Genomic DNA, 20965 nt, shown 5'->3' with positions numbered 1-20965 from the left:
CCCTTGCTCTTATGAGGAGCTTAATTTAATGTAACGTTAGTTTTAAACTGATATTGATAATTTGGTTTTAATTAAACACCAACAACAACATTGCTTGGCAAGTGTCTGGTCAGCGAACGAAAAGAAGGTCAAAGCCATGCTAGGCCCGGCGCTACCATTGCAGCGAGCGCTTTTGCATTTATTCGCTTGTAAGCCAGCGGACGCTCATCTGTCAGGTGTTGCCTTCCAGAGCCATGCGGCAAGCTGAAGTGGGAAGGCAACTGGGTGACCTTCATGGACGCAATGCTGCAGTGCAGTATCATTTACAATCCTGAGAGAAAATTGAGGCTGCCTGTTGGAATCAAGGCCTGTCATATAGACCCCTTTCTACACAGACATTCCGTGGAGCAGAGTCAAAACACAGGTGAGCGTTCAAGGTACTCAGACAGCCGCCTAAACAGGATTAAGGTACGGACTTGCGCGAAGACAGGCCACGACGAGGAAATACATGCTACACGTACACATGCCGTATGTGTCGAATGTGACAAGTTGTATGTGTTTCTTCACTGGGCCCTGCCTTCTTCGCGCAAGAACGTTTCTTATTAGAAATCAACCAACTCGAACAAAGAAAATTAATAATTAAACAGGCATACACATTCTGGAGTTCACTTCCTCAGAGTGCGTCTTACGAAGGCTTGTACTACACAGTTTTCCACCGCCGAAATAGAGGGAAAAAAATCAATTTCTTGGGGTCTGAATCAGTGGCACCAATAAAAGGCTTAACAGGGTAAAAATTGAAAAGCTGCAAGTACTTACATTTTTCACTGCATCGATGTTTGCATGAAGGGCACTTCGATTGCAGATTTACATCGATTCTCCGGACAGGCGGTACTAGGAATCAAGCACAGACCCCTAGCGAACACTGTTGCCGGTCGAATGGTGTCCAAATGGCAGTGCTGTAAATTGGCTTGATTAATTTCCCTCCAGATAGTTTCTCCAATCATAAGAGTGATCAGCGCCCCATTAACTCGTAGCTCTCGAGCGATTAGCATCCGATTTCATTCGCCTGGACCTGGAAGGCGAATTCGTGGTTCCGGGCACTTTCGATGAAAGCTGGGACACATTCTGAGGAGAAGGAAGATCTCTGAAAACCGCGGAAATTTATTCATATCACCGGGGTGCGGCAGAAGGCATCCGCGCCTACTGACTGCCTTCGTGCAGACTTGGAAGAGTTGATTTTTATTCTTGACCAAATACTGGCTGCACCTGGGCAGCGTGTAAGAAGGTACGAAGCGTATGCTTGGAAGCCTGGCTTTGGATTGACAAAACCTTCTAGGAGCAAGCATGCCAGAAGCATCAAACATAATATGCTACAATCGGTGCATTGGCTCTGTACTTCTTTGCTTGGCTTCTCCCGGTAAGGCCTTGGGAGTCTCACGGCAATCGCATAATTGTGCAGCCAACTTGTGCACACACTAGGAATTAATTAATGCGAACGGATTATATGGCTCATCGGCCATGAAACCCGGTGCTGTCCACGTTGACCGCAAAAGTGGCCAGGAAAAATCTCAGTTGGCATCACACTGGTACCAAAGAAAACTAAACTTTCTTCAGAAGGTGCCTGCAACTGAATGCAGAACTTTCAGACTACAAGGCGAGCACGCAACCCACAGGTAACAAAACATAGTTGCCCCTTGCCGAACAAAGATGAATCCACCATATGCGTTGGCTTACCACTTCATGCTAATGAGTAGGTGCGGCATTACAAAAGAAGTCAAAAATCAAAATAAAAATGATAAAGAATAATTTCGCATTCACAGCACGTAAGTAATCTTAAGCACATCCGTAATTTTTTAAAGTGCTATTGCTTTAAGTAAAGGAAACAAATAGGAGTGAGATGAAATGCATATAGTCCAAATACTGGAGCTATCAGCTTTTAAAATGCGGATTAAATAATGACGATGAGCGGCCATTATTTTTTGTGATGCATCAGCACTTTTTCCATTTCAGGATGAATGTGGCGAAAATATGTTGCAGTGATAAGCTTCGTGACTCAGAGTCAAGTAGCCACGGCACTTCATTGCTCCAATTTATTTGAAATGTTCATTGTTTTCTGTGCAGGCATAGGTGTTGTCTGCGAGAAAGGGGCCATCAAAAGCGATGCTGGAGGCGTTGTTATAGAGGGCGTGAAGCTCAGCATCGCCCCGCGACGGACTTCTGAGCAAACACCATTACTCAGCGAGTACAGATTTGTTCCGTATATTGACAGCGAGTCTGCTAAGCAGGAAAGAGAAGTCTGCATTCGGGAATATGTGGAGGTTTGTAGCAGTGTGGCTCGTCGAGTGCTTGAACTGAGCGGCTGGAAAAAGACAGGAATGCTTGAAGGATTGATTGACATCTGCAAACCTCCTGAGGAAGTTTTCCTTCGATACACTGACAGCGCGGTCGAGAACCATGGTCTCTTACGACTCCTCACCTCTCTTCAAAACCAGGCCAATAATTCATCCTTAGCCTCAACTGTCCAATCAGCCATGGCTGCCTGCAAGCATGACATCCAAAAGGATCGCCTCAATACAGCGCTCTTTGACGAAGACCCTCTGAGACACCTTCTTGACGTTGTGGTTGAGAATACGAGTGTAAAGAAGCTTCGTGTTGTCGAAGTAGCAACAGCAGAAAGTTTCTGCCTACTGGCGCGCACTGTGTTGGAACTTCTTCCTCTATCAAATATTCTGCTCAGCACTGACTACACAGTGGCTCACCCGTCTCCGGAAAAACTCGCCTCAGATGAAGTTCCTGTAGAGGAAAGAATAATCACATGGAACCTAACCTCTTCCTCTAAGAGCGAGTTGCCGAAAGCTGATTTGGTTATAATATGGCTGCCCATTACTGAAGAAGATGGCTTTGAGTTCTTCCTCGAACAACTGTGTACACTATGCAAGAACAAGGCATTTGTACTTGTGGCCCATCGTACACGCTTGACTCCAGCCGAGACGTTTCTCTCAGCTGTGGGAGACATGAAGCTCTCAGTCTATCCTGTCGACGAGGTGGAGTCCATCTTCCTGTCCCATGGCTTCAGGCTAGTAGGCCACAAGTCTAATCACCTGGCGGCCCTACTCCTTCTCAGGAAAACAAGAAATGACGCTCGAGCGGCCAAGCAGGAAATTATTTTGGTAAACAACGCCAAGTATGACTGGATTGAGACACTCAAAGTCAAATCCCGAGGCTATGAAGATGCACCGAGTGAACAAAAGATTTGGCTGGTCGCCGAGGATAGCTGCACCAGCGGCGTGGTTGGTTTGACAAACTGCCTGCGTCGGGAGACAGACGAGAGTCGCATAAGGTACGCATTAAGATCAGGTTGTTCTTCGGTGCTTATTCAGGTGCAGAGCTTTCTTATACACTGTATGCAAATTTTTAAACCGAGGTCAGAGGGAAGACGTGGCGCCGAGCACCGCTGCGCCAACAGATGGTGGTCGAGATGCGGGCTGCACTTGGGTGCCTTGATGCAGATTCCTTTGGAAAGTAACGCTGTACTGTGTACGCGTGTAAGGTGGACATAACGTTTCCGACTAATTGCCAGTCAAGGACGGCTAGCTTGCATTGTAATATCTGGTTTTAAGGAGCATAGATATATTATGGAACTGGAGGCCGTCAGTGTGAGGGAGAGCAAAATTTCTAAAATTTTTCAAGTCTCATCATGGTTCAAGATCCCCTGAGAAATTAAGAAAGAGTTAAGGCGAAAGCGTTTAAGCGCTCGTACTCGCGGCCATGACTGTTCGTCCGACCATTACATCTGAAAAGTCATAGTTAGTCATGACTAGTTAGTCATTAACCAGTTACAAGTCATGACTACCTCTGTCATTAACCAGTCATGACAAGTGATTGTTTAGTCTCGACTGGTTAGCTATGACTAGTTAGCTGTTACCCAGTAAAGACTAGTCAGTCATTAACCAATCATGAGTAGTTAGTCACTAATGGTTAGTCATTAACCAATCATTACTCGTTAGTCATGATTGATTAGTGATGACTGGTTGATCGTCATGACTACTTAGTCAATAACCAATCATGAGTAGTTGGGCACAAAATAATAAGTCATGACTAACTAGTTATTAACCAGACATAAACTAATTAGTCATTACTAGTTAGTTATTAGCCAATCATGACTAGTTAGTCGATAAACAGTCATGACTAGTTAGTCATTATCCAGTGATGACTCGTTAGTGAGGACGGATTACTCGTGGATCATGACTAATTAGTCATGATAGCCAACCTAAGTCGCCCCATAGCCGCCTCGTGAGCGCCAACGGCCATGCGGCCAAAGTTGCGTGGAAAGGCTTTCGCCTCGCGCACTTTAGATTGTCAGAGTGGCCCCTTAAACATTATTATTGGCATTAAACAAGCCAATACTGAAGGCAAAGGCGAGCTTTTTCCGACAAAATTTGCCTACATCATGCCACAATACATGTCGTATCGGGAAGCTTCCAGTCAAAGCGACCTCTCCAGCTCACACATCGGCAAGAAATCGGAACACGCGTATTTTTCACCGGGAAACCACTTAAGAACGTCATTTTCCTACGGCACTCTTGCATTCTTTTCCTATTATAGTTTTTGCAATTCTCACAAGTGTTACCCATTGGTTTTTTTTTTAGCAGTCGAAACGCGTGTTTGATGCGGTCAATGGAAACAGTTTAAATAAATATATAGGTATATATCAGAAGAATGGACCATTCTATAGCAACCTTGCGATAGCTACTGTGACGCCAAGCGGCAAGAATTGGCCCGGGCCACCCCCAAAATTTTTTACCTTAGACGATTTGGTCCCAAATCGATGTCCAACTATAAATTAGCGCGCCCGGCACTATGGCAACCTACAAATTTTGCACGGACCACCCCCAAAAGTTGGCCATGGCCGATTTGAACCAAAATCGATGTCCTACCACAATTGGGCATGATGTACAAGATGGCGGCCTCCAAATTTTGCGCAGGCGATTCCAAAAGTTGACCCAGGCTACCCCCAAATTCTACCTTGGCCAATCTGGGCGAAGTTCGATGTCCCATCACAAGTGACCGTACCCTAGAGTATGGCGACCTCCAAATTTGACCGGGCTAATCGCCGAAAATTTGGCCTTGGCCACCCGTTACAAAGTTGTTCTCAGCTTTGAGATTTGCGCCCTTTCATTTCTAAGGTGTCGCTTGCGGCGTCACCTTTACTCCACCACGCTTTCGCACGTCCCGCATCTGTTTAAGCGAAGTTAAAACCTGGCTATTTTTGTATTGTTTTTATGTTGTTTATTTTACGGAGCACATTGTGGTGAACCTTTGTGGACGCCTGTGTTCTGACCTTGCTGAAAGGTGCTTCACCCCCCATTTGTTCAAAGCATGTCAACGTCGCTCGGATAGTTTTTTAATCCTGCGCTTGCATAGAGTTTTCCTCTTAAGTATAGCGCAACAAAGGGATCTTTCGTTCAGTAATACTTAGGTTGGTTTTTGAATAGAGCGTTATGCATTAACTCATATTCTGTTTCCTTCGCGTCATTGCTTCGCCTGTTATCAGACTGTCCACAGAAGGGGCGGCGTGATGGTGTCCTCATAGGGAAAGCCTGAACACGGCTGTTTTTCGCTGAGCAAAAAAGTCGAAGGGAAAGCAAAGACATTGATAGTCTCCGCTGGGAAGTGCTTCGAGCACGTGGGGTTTTTGAGGGTGCAATGACGCCCTTTTTTGAGAGTGCAGTGACATAGCAAGCGTGAACCATAATATTTCTCTTGCGTTGAAGTGTCTTTTGCTGTTGGAATTCAACTTGCGACCTCGTAGTCAGCAATTGAACGCCCCATCGAAGGAGCTAACACGGAGTGTTTCGCATCGAAGGAAAATTAGGACCCAAGGGTTCGAGGAAAATAAAATCATCGTGAGACGTTTGGTGTGTACGAACTGAGATACTCATAAATCCCAGCTCACCATTCGTTTTTCATGAACTCGACACAAAGCGACCAAACAAAAGCAAGGGGTCATGAAACGTGGAGCACTAACTTCTGCGACGGCTGCAATATTCATCACCGCGGTAAAGGTGGCCTATATGAATGTCCTCAATTTTCTTTTTGTTTATTTATTTTATTTTTGTTCTATTTTTTTTATTTCTTAGTTGAGTTTCCCCTTCAGGTGGAGATGTGAGGAAACACTTTATGATGATGAATAGATGGTTCGGACTCGCAAACAATCACATTACTCGGTCGCGGGACAAGAAGGTTAACTATTTATTAGCACATGAATAAACGAGAAGAAACAAGAAAGGAGAAAAGTATTTACACAAAGAGAAATTTATTGTGTACGAACGGAACGTAAGAATACATAATGAATACATATACACACAAGGGAGCCGGCTCCGTACAAAGATTCACAAAATGTACCTATTTTGTACACCGTGCCCGTGGCTTACGGGTCAATAGAACATGACTGAACCGTTGATTACACGAAATCAGCCCCACTTCACCGGGAGCGTTCCGTTTTAAGCCTTCTGTCTCCGCCCTTGGCGGGGACAGCAACCAATAATAAAACAGGCGGCACTTCTCCCCAATCGACGCCCATAGAAAGGACAACAAAGCATCCGTTAGCCAATCAAATACGTAGGAAAGGAGAGGTTCCGAGCACGCACACAAAAAGCACTGAGCTCGCCGTGTTCCGAACCTCCGCCTTCCTCTTCGTTTCCCCTCCCGCACACGTGCATACGAGACGCACGTATGCCACGGGAACAATCACCGAAGGCTCCTTATACAACAAAAAAAGGAAAGCTGTCGCTGAGGGGTCCAACGTGCAGTGGCAACCAAAGCCAAACCATTGGCCCCCTCCGAGCATCGGACGCTCACAGACCCATAGGCGCCGCATCGCGTACCGATCGGCCACCGTACACCTGCATCCTCACAGTGATCCGCAGGGACGCGAGAAGGTAAAAAAAGGATTCGCTGGCCACAAACACACCGACTGCTGACATTGAAACAGTGCACTGTAGAACGCTGCGCGCTATAAAGTATCTGTGGTGGGGAGGCAAACCGGAGACAGAACGAGCGTTCTGGCAACGATGCCGCCAGCAACAATAGAGCAGCCACCGACATGCGTCGCATCGTGCGTCCGCGGTTCCATGCACTGTGCTGGGGGCTGGATGACACCACAGAAAGTTCAGCGAACTTAACACAATGGTTCGAGGAAAATAAAATCGTCGTGAGACATTTGGTGTGTAAGAACTGAGATCCTAGCTCACCATTCGTTTTTCATGAGCTCGACACAAAGCGACCAAACAAATACACGGGGTCATGAAACGTGGAGCACCAACTTATGCGACGGCTGCAATATTCATCACCGCGGTAAAGGTGGCCTAGATACTGACATGAAGGACCTGAATTTTCTTTTAAAACGAAAGCTTTACTACTTGCACTTTCAGCCTTTGCCGTGGCGCGGCGGTGCCACCATTGACCTTTAGTTGACCTCTGTGTGACGTCATGTGTGACATCACGCCGAAGAGAAGGGCGACCGACTCGCGCCGTCGCAAGCCGCGGCGGTGCCACCACCGGCGCCTAACTCCGGCGCTCTCCGCTAGGAGCGTAACAGGTTTTGTGACGTCACGCCGAAGAGAACGGCGACCGACTCGCGCCGTCGCAAGCCGCGGCGGTGCCCCCACCGGCGCCGAACTCCTGCGATCCCCGCTAGGAGCGCGATTGTGGCGTTACGCTGACGAGATTAGGCTCGACTCACGCCGCTAGAAAACAGTAGCTGTGCCAACCACCAGCGGCTTAACATTGCTTCGCGATCTCGCTCCGTCCGTGTGCGATGGCGGTTCACATGAACGGCGGCCGGACTGGACTGGATTGTACTGGACTGGAATGGATTGGATTAGAACAGATTAGATTACATTAGATTACATTGGATTGAATTACATTGGATTGGATTGGATTGTATAACAGATGCATCGCGACAAGTCTAACCACAAACACCACCACCAGCTACACTACCAGCTGAACCATGGCGTAGGTACGGATATTGGTTTCGCAATTACCGGGCTTAACCAAGCTAAGCCACAGCGAATTTTTTATTTTACTTATGCTTAAGCCTTCCTCTCGGCAAAAATGTTCTATAATGTTTTATAAACTGCTCTGTGGGAATTATACTCACATCATATATGTTAAAAAACTGCTTTCCCGCTAAATACAATCCAAATTTTCTTCTTACTTGGCTCTGCTTCTTTGCAGGTGCATATTCAATGCGAGCTTGAAGCAAGCACTGCAGACAATTGACTTAAACCCAAGCAACCCGGACTTTTCGGACGTACTGGATAAAGACCTGGTCATGAATGTCTACCGCGATGGAGAGTGGGGGTCCTTTAGGCTTGCTACCACACTACCACGTAAGTACGCGGCGCGTAGAAATGAAACTATTTTTAACTACAATATGATCGTGAACCTAATTAAAACCGGGGGTCATTTTAAATTACAATGTATTGCATTGGATGATTACCATGGTCTAATCGGAAAGAAACTATTGCAACTGCACTGTTCTCTTTATTAGCACAAGAATAGGCGAAATATCATAAAAACCATGTGTTGACACGTGCCCAGAGTTTGTTGCAGACAGTGCAAAAGGCTGGTACTGACTGTATGAGGCGGGCGATTCAGATCGTTGCGACGTACATGGACATTTTGCAGAGTTCCTGCATTTCTCATCGCCTTCACGTATAAGCTTGAGCGCACGGCGCGATACAATTATGAACGCTGCAGATCATATTCCCGGAGAAATCCAGCCGCTCTGGCTGAGTCTTTAGGGCACTCGGCTGATGAAATGGAAGACCCCGGCTTAACATGGCTGCATGCAAAACTAAAAAAAGCGGTCGAGTGCTGTTAAATAGTCCTAAGTACTCTACATTAAACGGAAGCCCTTCATTCCACCGCCCCTCTCAGATCATGTCTCTCCTCTGTACCTTATATCCCCGCAATTTAAAACTTTATTGGCAACGAAAGTGCGATGGCGTCAAACTACATATCTGAGGGCAGAACACACAACAGACCATTTGCAGCCAGTTAACAGAGAATTCATGAAACTGCGGACGTTCTTTTCAATGTAACGAGTTAGAATTCAGCGACTGCAGAAAATATTCTCCTTTGAACTCGGTGTTCGTAAGAAATAAGTCTTTTGTTGCAGAACGAGCCGCTTACGAGCCGCAACGAACTAAACAATCAAAATTTTAGATAAAAGAGAGTAAAGAACAGGGATAACATTCACGTTTTGTGGTGCCCCCACTGGACTCAGCAATGTGTAAAAAAATCGTACTTGCGGCTAGCCTACGACAACACCAACAGTGGCTACTCTTTTTCTGTGCCCCACATCTCTTGTAGCTGCAGGGCAAAGAACAGTAACGCAGTTCGCCTTCCTAAGTGTTGGAACGCAAGGCGACCTCTCCGGACTCCGGTGGTACGAATCGCCCCTGCCCTACCTTGGCACTGACAGCATCGATCTATGCAGTGTGTACTACGCTACACTGAATTCAGCTAACGTTACAGGTGCTACAGCAGATCTACCATCTGATACCTCACGTGGTAAGTACGTGCCGTGGAGAAAAATATGTTTAATGATTTATATTGCTTTTCAGCAGCATCTCGCATCTAGTCGAAACGACGTGTAATGTAGCATCTGGCAGAATGACAGTCTGTTGGTCATGGTGCATTTTCTGAACTGACAGCGCGCTTAGACTACTCCTCCTAGAAGATGACACACAGGCGCAAACCCAACTGTGCATTCGACTAAGCCGAACATTTAAGAGTTTTTTTCGAAATGAGCAGTATCCACCGTGAAGAACACTGAGAAAGCCACGAAATTTTGTTATCCGCAGCGATCCAATGGTAGCTGTTCACAGATATGCTTTAAAACGCTAGTTATTCAGTCCGTTTACCTTTCTGAATTTTTCCGAGCACACATCTACGGCCGAATTTACAATTGCAGTCGAACTGCACTAAATTTCGGTGTCTCTATTTGGCTCATTTCGGCACAAAAATATACCCGTATATCTCTACACATCATAAATCACTTGACGTGACTCATATAGACAGAGAACGTAATCAGAAAAATGATAACCTGGAAACCATTAGAAAGGACAACAGTCGACGACTTGCTCAAGAGATAACATCGTTTTAAACCACGCATAAATGTCCTCTTCTAGAACTGAAGGCCAAAAAGGCTCGCATCAAACGAGTGTTACAATTCGTAACAAAGCAATGGGAAAGTGTTAAACAGCACCAAATACTGCAGCAGTCGAAAAGTTTGAAGGTTTCAAGGAACACCACTTTAAAAAGTGGGAAAGAAAAACCGCTTCAGAAAAGAGGCAAAAAATTGCATCATGGGAAAGTGTTCAGAAATGAGATTTAATTGATGGGAGACCTATGCCAGCATCATAAAATATGTGGCGCCTTTCTTTATACAACTTGTCCTGGAAGACATTGGTGAGTGCGCAGCTGCTACAGGATGGCCCCCAACGACGCACACAGGAGCGTGCGGAAGTACACATGATTTGTGCAATGCAATTTGCTCCTTCTATAGTACCGTACAAGAAAATCGAGCAAGGTGACAACATTTCTGATTGGAACCATGGCTGTAGAGAACAACACAAGCCACAAACTTTAATTTGCACAGATGTATTTTATTGACTTGCGCTCTTCTCAATTAACCAAAAGTTAGAACGGCTGATGCCCCTGGCAGAAAAAATTGAAAGCATGGAGGAGTCTCTTAGCTTCATATATTCGAAGTTTGATGAATTTGAGCAAAAGGTCGGCCATCAAGAGGCTGATATCATGGACCTAAAAAAGAGGATATTGGAGCTTGAGAAAAAGGATGACTTAAATCAGGCCGCACAAGCTCAGTTTGAAAAAAAGATACACGATCTTGAATTCCGAAGCAGGCAGCTGAACTTGGAACTGCATGGCATGCAAGAAGCGCTGGATGAGGATCTAACAGTCATATTAAATAACGTGGCTGATAAACTTCGAGTGCCTCGCTTGATGGAATCGAAGATAGCAACTGTTCATCGACTTCCCGCTAAACGTGATAAGACGCCAGGCATCATTGTGCGTTTTGCGAAGCAAGCTACAAGAGAAAACTGGTTGAAGAATAAGAACCTAAAAGATAGCGACCCGCCCATTTTCATGCAAGAAAATTTAACACGCCGAAATGGAGAACTGCTTCAGGCAACTAATGTCTGTGCCAAAGAAAAAGGCTATAAGTTCACTTAGTATGTCAATGGAAAGGTTTTCGTTAGGCGAAGTGAGGGAATGAGTGCCATTCATGTGAAGGGAAAGAGCGATTTGGATCGGCTATAGCACTCAGCATGGTATCTTTCGAGTTTCTTCTTGAAACATAATCGACATGCAGCAGATGTATTATCTGCCGAGTGACTTGAACCGCACTGCTTCGTGTGTTGCGCTGACAACGCTTAACGCTATTTACCTGAACGCACGCTCTGTAAAAAACAAGATATTGTGTTTAGAGGAGTTCTTTCGCGAATTTTCATTTGCTTTTTCTTTGATCATGCTCAGTGAGACTTGGAGCACAGATGATTCCGACGTTTTCAGGATGACCAATTACAAAACTTATTACTTGAACCGCTCCGGCCTCCGGGGGGGGGGGGGGGGGGGGGGGAGTGGAGTGGCTTTACTGGTGTCAGATGAAATTGAATGCGACAAGTTGGACTCGTACAGCCTTATTAATGAAGATTTTGAAGTGCTATCAGCCTGTACTGGCAGGTTCGTGTTTTCGGTTTGCTATCGTCCACCGAAGGGAAATATGGTTAGGTTTTTGGAATTTTACGACTGTTTTCTTTCGTTTATAACAGATAACAAATACACTCTAATAGCTGGAGGTGATTTTAATATCGATATGTTGAAGGATAACTCCTCTACTAGAGACTTTAACGCAGTCTTGGCCTCGAACGGATTTATTAATCTTATTAACGATCCAACAAGGTTAACACATGAAAGTGAGTCACTTCTTGATCTGCTGATTACGAACACTTCCCAACCGATAGTTGAGTCGGGCGTAATATCATGTGCGATCAGTGACCACCTTCCAGTGTTTGCATGCATAAATAAGACTAGACTGGTAAAGTACCGACAGGAGAAAGCGAAGTACCAAAGTATAACCAATGCTACCCTCAATTCATTTCACAGCTCACTGGAACAAGTTGAGTGGGATAGTATTGACGTTACCAGTGACGCAAATGAGGCTTACGATGAGTTTCTCCGAGTATTTAAACAGCTCTACCATTCCTCTTTCCCGCTAAAAGTGCGTGCAATAAAGCTCAAAAATCGCAAACCTTGGATATTTTCTGAGTTGCGCCAAGAAATTAAAACGAAAGACAAACTGTACAAAATCTTTTTGAACACACGTTCAACAGATGACCTAAGCATTTTTAAGAAATACAGAAATAGATTAACAAAAAAGCTACGTCTCTCTCGTGCGGAATACTTCGCGACATTTCTTGAAATTAAAAATGGTCGCCACGATCTGTTGTGGTCAAGGTTGAATTTCTTACTGAGGCGTGAGCAACCACAGGCTGCCCCGCGGACTTTAAAGCTTGATAATAAAGATGTATCCGGCAGAGAGTTGGCAGATGCGTTCAACAACTTTTTTACCACCCTTGCCCATAACACCCCGACAAGTGATTTCAACACCTATTTTAGCTCTTACAATAGGGACACAATATTTCTGAACCCAGTTACGACGGAGGAGGTTATATCAGTCGTACAAAGCCTAAATAACAGCCATAGCTGTGACATTGACGGCATTCAAGTGAGGCCTGTCAAGCATGTCATAAGAGTTATTGCCCCTGTTCTTGCAGATATATTTAACTTATGCTTTACTACGGGCACATTTCCTAAAAAAATTCAAATAGCCAAAGTAACGGTTTTGTATAAGAAAGGAGACCGCAATGATTTAGGAAATTATAGACCACTATCGATACTCCCAATCTTCTCGAAAGCTTTTGAAAAAGTTCTCTATACACGGTTGTCTGATTTAATTGATAAACATGACCTTTTGTCGCCTAATCAATTTGGGGTTTGTAAAAATAAATCTGCCGAGTTAGCACTACTCGAACAAAAGGAATATATACTAACACAGTTTGAAAATAAGGCCTTTATTATTGGTGTCTTCGTGGACTTCTCGAAGGCATTCGATTTAGTAAACCACAGTGTACTCCTGAAAAACTTGGAGCGTTGTGGTATTCGTGGACTGGCTCAAATGATCCTGAAATCATATCTTTCGCATAGAAAACAGGCTGTAAGCATAGACAATGTGACATCTGAACTAAAACTTGTTACTTCTGGCGTTCCCCAGGGTAGTATATTGGGACCATTACTTTTTAATATGTACCTAAATGATATCTCCAACATTAACTCCGCAGCTAAATTTATTATCTACGCTGACGACACTAGCATCTTTTTTACTGGAAATGATCTTGATCTCCTTGTTCGGGAATGCAATGACACCTTGAGTGAATTACAAAAGTGGTCCGAATCCAGATACATGCGTATAAATGAGAAGAAAACAAAAGCTGTCATATTTCGTCCTAAAAACAAAGTACTGCCTTCCCCCATCGAGATTAAACTAAACTCGCGACGTATAGACATAGTTGAACAATTTAAATGCCTTGGAGTAGCTTTTTCTTCCAGCATGTCTTGGGAACACCACACGGACCATATTGTCACGAAACTGGCTCAAATAACCGGAGTCATAAGTCGGCTCAGATACGTCATTCCAAGAACAGTAAAGTTACTCCTCTATAATTCACTTTTCTACTCCTATTTAAACTACTGCCATCTAGTGTGGGGCACAGCTGCGGTTAGCTGTCTTCAGCGTATCTACATTTTTAAGAAAAAAGTTGCATCGTCATGTTTACAATGTCCCCTGGGACTCGCCAAGCAAAGATCTCTTTCTACAAAGTGGTGTGCTAAAAATACACAACTTGTATAAATATCGCTTGAGTGTCCGGTTTAAACTCGAAACACGTAGAAATGTAAACCACATGCGTAAACTTGCTGAACTACATACCCGAGATGCAAGCTACACAACAAGGTATGCGGAGACATGGATAGTCCCGACCCCACGGTTAAACTCGGGTAGAGAACGCCCGCAGTTCACTCTTCCGTCCCTGCTAAACGCGTATATATATATATATATATATATATATATATATATATATATATATATATATATATATATATATATATATATATATATATATATATATATATATATATATATATATATATATATATATATATATATATATATATATATTAATTTTGACCTTTTCAGTTCGTCAAACAGGTCTTTGCGTGCTTTGTATGCTAGCATGTAGGATTTTTGTTTTGTGCTTTTTTTTCTTCTTTCTCTTTTTTTCTTTTTTTTCTTTATTGCTGCCATTACCTGTGTCTACCCAATGTGAATATTGTCTCAATATTGTATAATGTTCTTTCGTTTTCTCTTGTACCTGCTCTTTATTGTATACTCTTTATCACGCTTTGCAACTGCCTTTTGTATTAAAAGCCTTGCTGTCAAGCTGCTGCCAAGCGAAAGGGGGATGCGGCTTAGTCAAGCTGTCTCTCAGCTTTTTCTGCGCCTCTGCTGTCTGTAGCTTTACAAGGCAGAATTAAAAAAATTGAATTTGAGTGTGAACTGTAGATTCCTCGAAAAAATGCAACCCATTATGCACTGTTCTAATCTATAAGAGTTTAAAGTGGTCATCATGATTATAACTTTTTTACCTTTCCCAGTTTCGTTTCTCGGCAAACAGAACGAAATTTTTCTCGCATCATCTTGCTTGTTTTCTTTTCAAGCGGATATTTTTAATTATCGGAGGCCATGTGCCTTCCCAGTTGCTGTTTTGTGCGCTACATGCCCCGGGCGCTAATTTATTAACTTATCGTTTAAACTCAACCGTTAATTATTCACTTTCCTTTAGTGCCTTTGATATCCTTTGTTATAGAGCTCCGCAAATTGCAACATCATAAATTCACACACAATTATGATATCTATTCAAGCCTTGTGAAACGGAAAGGCAGCCACACAAACTGTTAATTAGTAGCATCCCTTTGTAGCAGAAGTGCTCGTCATTATCACCGAGCCATTTCACCCTAACGTAAAAAATTCTTTGCGACACAATGCCCGTTTTTTTCGTCCAACATTTAATGTTCTCTTTTGCCCTTCCCCATAAACACACCGATTGCCTCTTATTTGCTTCTAACTTTTTGAAGTTGCGCATGTCCTCGCTGTTCCTAAACCACCGAGCACCTCGCGTCTTAAAAGTGGCCTCATCCACTGAGCCGTGGAAGCCCTTACGCTCGATAAAAATACGTTGTATCGTATGTCTCTCTTGCTCGCAGCAAGAGCAAATCTCATCATCTCATTAAGGGTGTAAACATTTTCCCAGTACCATTTCCTCCTGAGGGATGCAGCTCTAGCCTCAAAAAGTAAAGCGCTTCGTGTGGAATTTTCGAAAACTTTTTCGCTTTAATTTAAGTTTTAGCCGTCATGTCGAGTTTCAGCTTTGCATTTGCGGTACCTGTTTTTCAGAGAATATCCTATTGAAGTTCGCACTGCGTACTCCAATATTACCTCACTAGCTTTCAATCTCTCTTTTCTTTTCATTCATTTTGGCAGCAAGCAAATCAGTATAGCATTAAAAACAGTTGTCACTCATCGCTTCTCTTTTATTTGCCTCAACCTTCTTCATACCGGGCCTTATTTTCTACATCACAGGCTTCGAACATTCACTATCCCGCATCACCCTGCACTGCCTCATTACACGTGCTCCCACGTGCGCCGAACGCAAGACGGCCAACTGTTGTCTGCTTTAATTTAAAGTACTGATTTATAGCAGGTGTCAAGCACAGAACAGCATTTGTAAATTTCAAGCCCGGTGCCATTGCACCGATCCAAATTGCTCAAATTACTTCTTGCCTGCTAGATCTTTAGGGGCCAATGCTTCATGACAGCTGTATTTCTTGCTTTCTTTACTATTGCCTCTGTCCTGGCATGTATTCTTTGCCGTCAGTTATCCATGTACCAAGATACCTACACGTCTTAGCTGAATATAGCTACAAACGTCGCGACGATATTGTGCCGGCCTCATAACTATAAACTTTAACTCCCGATTTCTCTGCACTGAATGTCGGACACAGAACCTCTGCCTCCTCTCCGCAAATGTCCTCTACATATTGAAGGTATTTCAGACCGTCTGCTATATGAGCCGTATCATCAGCATACTCCAGTCCCGATAAGCGACATTCACGATGGCGCTTGGATTTTCATAACATAGCAAATCGTAATCTGCTCTTTCTAGCTTCCGTTCGATTTCCCTGATATAAACTGTAAAAAAGAGGCGGTAAAGGACATCCCTGCGTAAATCCTCTTTTAACCATAACTCTGCTGTGCCTTCCCTCCCCTGTCAAAACATTGCTGTGCTGTTGTCCGTTTATATTTCTCTTAGCAAACATATTGTTTCACTGCCAACGTTCTTTTTTTTTATTTACCATGCCAAGGTGTGGTTCAGATCATCGCAAGCCCATTTAATGTGTGGAAACGCCACACACACTGTTTGTTCAGCACCAGTAGCAATTTCGATTTAGTGGCTGACTGCAAATATGTTACCGTCTAGTAGAGGAGGTTCTTCAGTTCTTCAGCTTTGCCAAAAGCTCTGCTTTTTTACTGTATACCGGCGGTTGATCACTGATTATTATATTGCTGTTTCTGTAGAGTAGCGATGCCGCTTTAAAGGCATATAGGATTAAAGGCGATATTTTCCACCTTTCATTTTGTACATCACGCTCACTCTCCTTTGTCTACATCATTTTAAACCAACGCCGGCTGTCTTACTCCTTTCATTACCAATGAATACTATTTGTTCCAATGATATTTTCTCCAAGCCTGCTACTGCATGCAGAAGCATCTCATTCTCCTCATTTTTTAATATAAATGGCCTATGTGAATGTCAAAAGCCTCCTCTCGGTAGCTGGCTTCATCAAGTCGCATACCACTGGTTTCGTCATACTTAAAAGGTTTCTTCCAACTGTTCGCAAATAAATCACACCCTCTTCATTTTCCACTACACTACCCACATCATTCTGTATACGCCGGCGTGTCTCATCGGAATTCGTACCAAGCGCTTCATGTGGTTCATCAACTTTCCTTTCTCGCGCATGCTTATCGCTGCATCGAATTTCTGGCACCTACTGATCGCTTCTTGCCTTAATACTTTTCTAGTACTCTTTTCATGTCACTTGAATTTCATGCACTAACATATATTTTGTTTTTCTTTGTGGCGTATCCTGGAAGTTGCGTGCTGGATTGATATTGCATCTTTAACATCCCCAATCTTTTAACATTCTTCTTTCTTTTTGCATCTGGTCAGGTTTTAACTCAGTGCCGAAAATGCCTCTTCCCAATTACCTTTTGAAGTTCATTATTTGTCCATGATCCATTCGAGGGTTTCTAGTAATATTTCCATCTACCGCCTTTGATATAGCCACCACATGGCGGTCTCTTATTTGCAGAATTCCGTCATGCATTTTATGTGGCTGCGGTGTAGACACATGCATCCTAATATGCCGAAACTTGATTAACATCTTATGGTCACTCCCAATACTATTTGTTTCTTTTTCTCCCATTCCATTTTTATTGCACTCAGCCTTTCATATCAAATATACGTTTCTACGTTATGCATCATTCAGCCCCACATATTTCAGTTCCCAATTTGCTCAAAACTAGTCATGCTGCTCAGAAATGGTGCTCACGCATATGTCGTGGAAAAAAAGTTCATTTATTTTTAGTTAGCCAGCCAATCTCTGAACTCTTTTCAGGCCTCCAGGAGTTCTCGGGTCGTGACCGCCGTGAAGTCCGTGTGATGGGATTGGTGACCGGTGATGCCATAGCTACTATTGTGGATGCAAACACCGGACTTCTATGGGAGGTGCCAGATACTTGGAGCCTCGCAATTGCCTCCACAGTGCCACTGGCGTACGTGACTGCCTACTACGCGCTGCTTGTACGAGGCAGCTTGCGACCGGGAGAGTCGCTACTTGTCCACATGGGAAGCGGTGCTGTTGGACAGGCAGCAATATCGGTGGCCCTCTCCATGGGTTGCACGATCTTCACTACTGTTGGTAAGTCACGGTTCCTCACCATTTGGGCTTTTCGGTACCACGTATTTTTGAGGTCATCTGAACAATATAAGATGACCAGGACGGTCTTAGTGGGACACCAATAGATCGGGAAACAATTGAAAAGGTAAAAGGTGCACACCAGGTTTTGGGAAGAACGGAGTGCGCTGTTCCTGTCTCAAAACTTACGCACCGAAGAGAAAACATAAATCAGAGCCCATGCTGTACCCATCTTGATACTTTCCAAGAAAATGTAACGCGATTAACTCTGCAAGTTTCTCGTGTGTCATTAACAACAAGCGGAAAGGCAGGCATAAGCACCTTTCAGCCGCAAAGGTAATCAATGAGTCCAGCTAATTAATCAAGAGTTTGATGAGAGCTACTGGATGGAAAAGTCAGGGTAGATAAAATGCATGAATGTTCTTTATCTACCCTCGGTGGCGTGAGCAGGCAATCCTGTTGTTCTGACCTACCTCTACTTAAATGCCCATAAAAATTACAAAGGAACTTGACAGCCAAAACGACAGCAGCACTTTACGGTCACTCGTATCAGTATGCGCGAGGCGGCTTATTAAATACGACTAAGAGCTTGTTTAGTGATCCAGAAATTTCTTTTGACGCTGTAGAAAGTATCAAGAAAAAAGCAAGACATGAGCAACGGTCCATCGACCTAACAGAGTGCTACCACGACATGCGAACTCCGCCGATAAAGCGCCATACAGGATTTTTTGAAGACTGTAGATAGAGAACAAGACGTCTGGATAAGCAACGACCAGGCATATACTTATTCTTGGCAGAATTTGTGACCCACAGTTTTAAAACGGAGAAAACGAGCGTGAAATAGTTAAGATATAACCAGGTTGTGAATGGAACCTTACCAACATCCTTCATAGTCAGATTTTGTGATATTTGTATCTTAATAATACTCAAAATGAGCTGCGCATAGCGCAAGCTATGCCAACGAAATTTACTGCTAACATCAATAGAAACGGAGAGAGCAGATGGAGTCAGAGAAACAAACACAGTTTACTGTACCATATATTAAACCGAAAAGCGATAAGCACAAAGCCTGCAATCTGAAAGCAAGCTAGCCAGTGGTCGTTATGAGTAACGACGCACCGAATTCCAAGAGAAGGCAAGAGTAGCAGTGGTGGTAGAAAAACAGGTCTTTGAGTAAAATTGGGAGTTGGGAGGCTTGCAGGTAAAATGTGGCATCAGACGCCGCAGGACAGGGTTAATTTAAAAGATATCGGGGAGGCCTTAGTACACCAGTGGGCGTAGTAGAACTGATTTCGATTACTATCATCTAGAGATAACTTCTTTTGTGGCACCAATCATCTGAAGAGTCCATTCTAGGATGCATTACGTGGTCCTCAGTTCGTCAAGCACCCCTTGAGAGTCTGACGCAATAGCCGAACGAGTTATTGCTTGTATAAACAGAGTTGGTCATTCTCCCCTATATATTCATAGATAGCCGTGAGTCCCCATACGACCACCGGCAGAGAGGTTCAAAGGTTAAGCAATGCGCCACAACCCTGCGACGGCAGGTGCTGCCATCAGTTGGGCTTGTGAGGTGCAAGCTGCTCTTCCCGGGCAAACCCACAAGACCAATCACTATTGAACTGCGACCTGTCGCTAGGTGCAGTTTGCTCACAATTCACTGGGAAGGTAATGTCGACGTAGCAAGGTCACGTGACCTACGTGGCCCTATCAGGTAACCGCGTTACTTGCTTTTCAGAGACACAGTGGTGAAATCGGAGAGTGTTGGTAGTAGTGATTGCGCAGTAAAAATAAAGCTTACATTCGAAAGTAGTATAAGTCGCCCAAAGATACCACTGGCCCGCCAGAAACTGGGACACTAGAGCTCCGCCTGGAGAGTCCGAGGCGATAGCCTTAATGTATCAATACCGATATATACGGAGTTGGTCATTCTATTCTTTGCTTTCATAGATTGGTGTGAGTCTGCATACCACTCTTGTTGCAGTGGTTCTGCGGTTAAGCAATGCGCCGCTGCCACTGCCGGTGGCTTTAAAATATCAGGGGGGGGGGGGGGGGGGGGGGGTGTTTGTAAGAACCACGCTGCTCTTCCCGAGCAACACATCGCGAACAATCATTATCTTAATTGCGACGTGCCACGGTGGCTAGTTTGTTCACAGTCCGGTGGTCTGGTTATGATGACGTCACAAGTTCGCTTCATGCAGGTGCGTGGTGGGCCACCTACTTTTGTGGTCACAGCGCCTCCGATGACGAGGCCGAAGCTTATGCATAACGGCAGGTTCAAAGTCTTCACGTTAAAATTCAATGCAGGGGCTCAGTACAGCATACCAAAAAAAAAAACAGCGATGCTGCGGCGCAGCGGAAAAGGCCCCCTGAGACCGCTTTATTTGCACTCAGCTCAAAGAAGTCGAACGCTAAAAGGCGACACAATCAATAGAGAGAAAGAATAAGCGAATAATAACCGCCTTTTATCTTGGCCATATAGAGTTTGGCAGCCAACGCAAACATCCTCAGAAAATGTTAGTAATTTATCGAACAACAAAACAATGGTAGTGCGAGCCCCCTGTCGAAGAGAACACCGCATGGTAGAGCTCACTGCTGGTCGCCGTAGCAGCTGTGAAACCTTTGCGAAGTAACAGTGGCAAACTCTGAGCACATTTAGAAGGCTCGAAGGCAAGCACACCGAATGCTTTTTGCAATGGCATCAATTGTGCACTCTTTTGTTTCTCACATCCAGCTTTCTTGGTCACAACTTTTATATCTCAGAAGACTAGAATATTTTTATGTTAAAACCAAATTG

At 44.1% G+C, this 20965-nt stretch overlaps 2 protein-coding genes across 2 annotated transcripts in view; both read left to right on the top strand.

Moving 5' to 3' along the window:
• LOC149361723 (fatty acid synthase-like) overlaps positions 1-247 on the top strand; it is a 50941-nt gene extending 50694 nt beyond the window's left edge. The window contains exon 15 of the mRNA XM_089568137.1: positions 216-247. Within this exon, the coding sequence (XP_089424263.1) occupies positions 216-247 (32 nt within the window). The remainder of the gene's footprint in view (positions 1-215) is intronic.
• Positions 248-2510: 2263 nt separating this feature from the next.
• LOC149361722 (fatty acid synthase-like) lies at positions 2511-8618 on the top strand. The gene is made up of 3 exons (XM_089568136.1): positions 2511-3319; positions 8218-8372; positions 8584-8618. Exons 1-3 carry the CDS (start codon positions 2511-2513, stop codon positions 8616-8618), a joined length of 999 nt encoding a protein of 332 aa, XP_089424262.1.
• The last annotated feature ends 12347 nt before the right edge of the window (positions 8619-20965 follow it).

This window comes from Amblyomma mixtum, chromosome 2 (assembly GCF_055824585.1).
Source record: "Amblyomma mixtum isolate Tamu chromosome 2, ASM5582458v1, whole genome shotgun sequence".
Classification (NCBI taxonomy): Eukaryota; Metazoa; Arthropoda; class Arachnida; order Ixodida; family Ixodidae; genus Amblyomma; species Amblyomma mixtum.
Note: the sequence above shows the minus strand (reverse complement) of the source record. Positions and strands in the feature narration are given on the sequence as shown.

Excerpts from the sequence above, each read along its gene's own strand:
- LOC149361722 (XM_089568136.1), top strand. The coding sequence starts at position 2,511 with ATGGCTGCCTGCAAGCATGACATCCAAAAGGATCGCCTCAATACAGCG. Across the intron at positions 3,320-8,217 it reads ACAGACGAGAGTCGCATAAG|GTGCATATTCAATGCGAGCT; the intron begins GTACGCATTAAG and ends GCTTCTTTGCAG. Across the intron at positions 8,373-8,583 it reads GCTTGCTACCACACTACCAC|AGTTTGTTGCAGACAGTGCA; the intron begins GTAAGTACGCGG and ends ACACGTGCCCAG.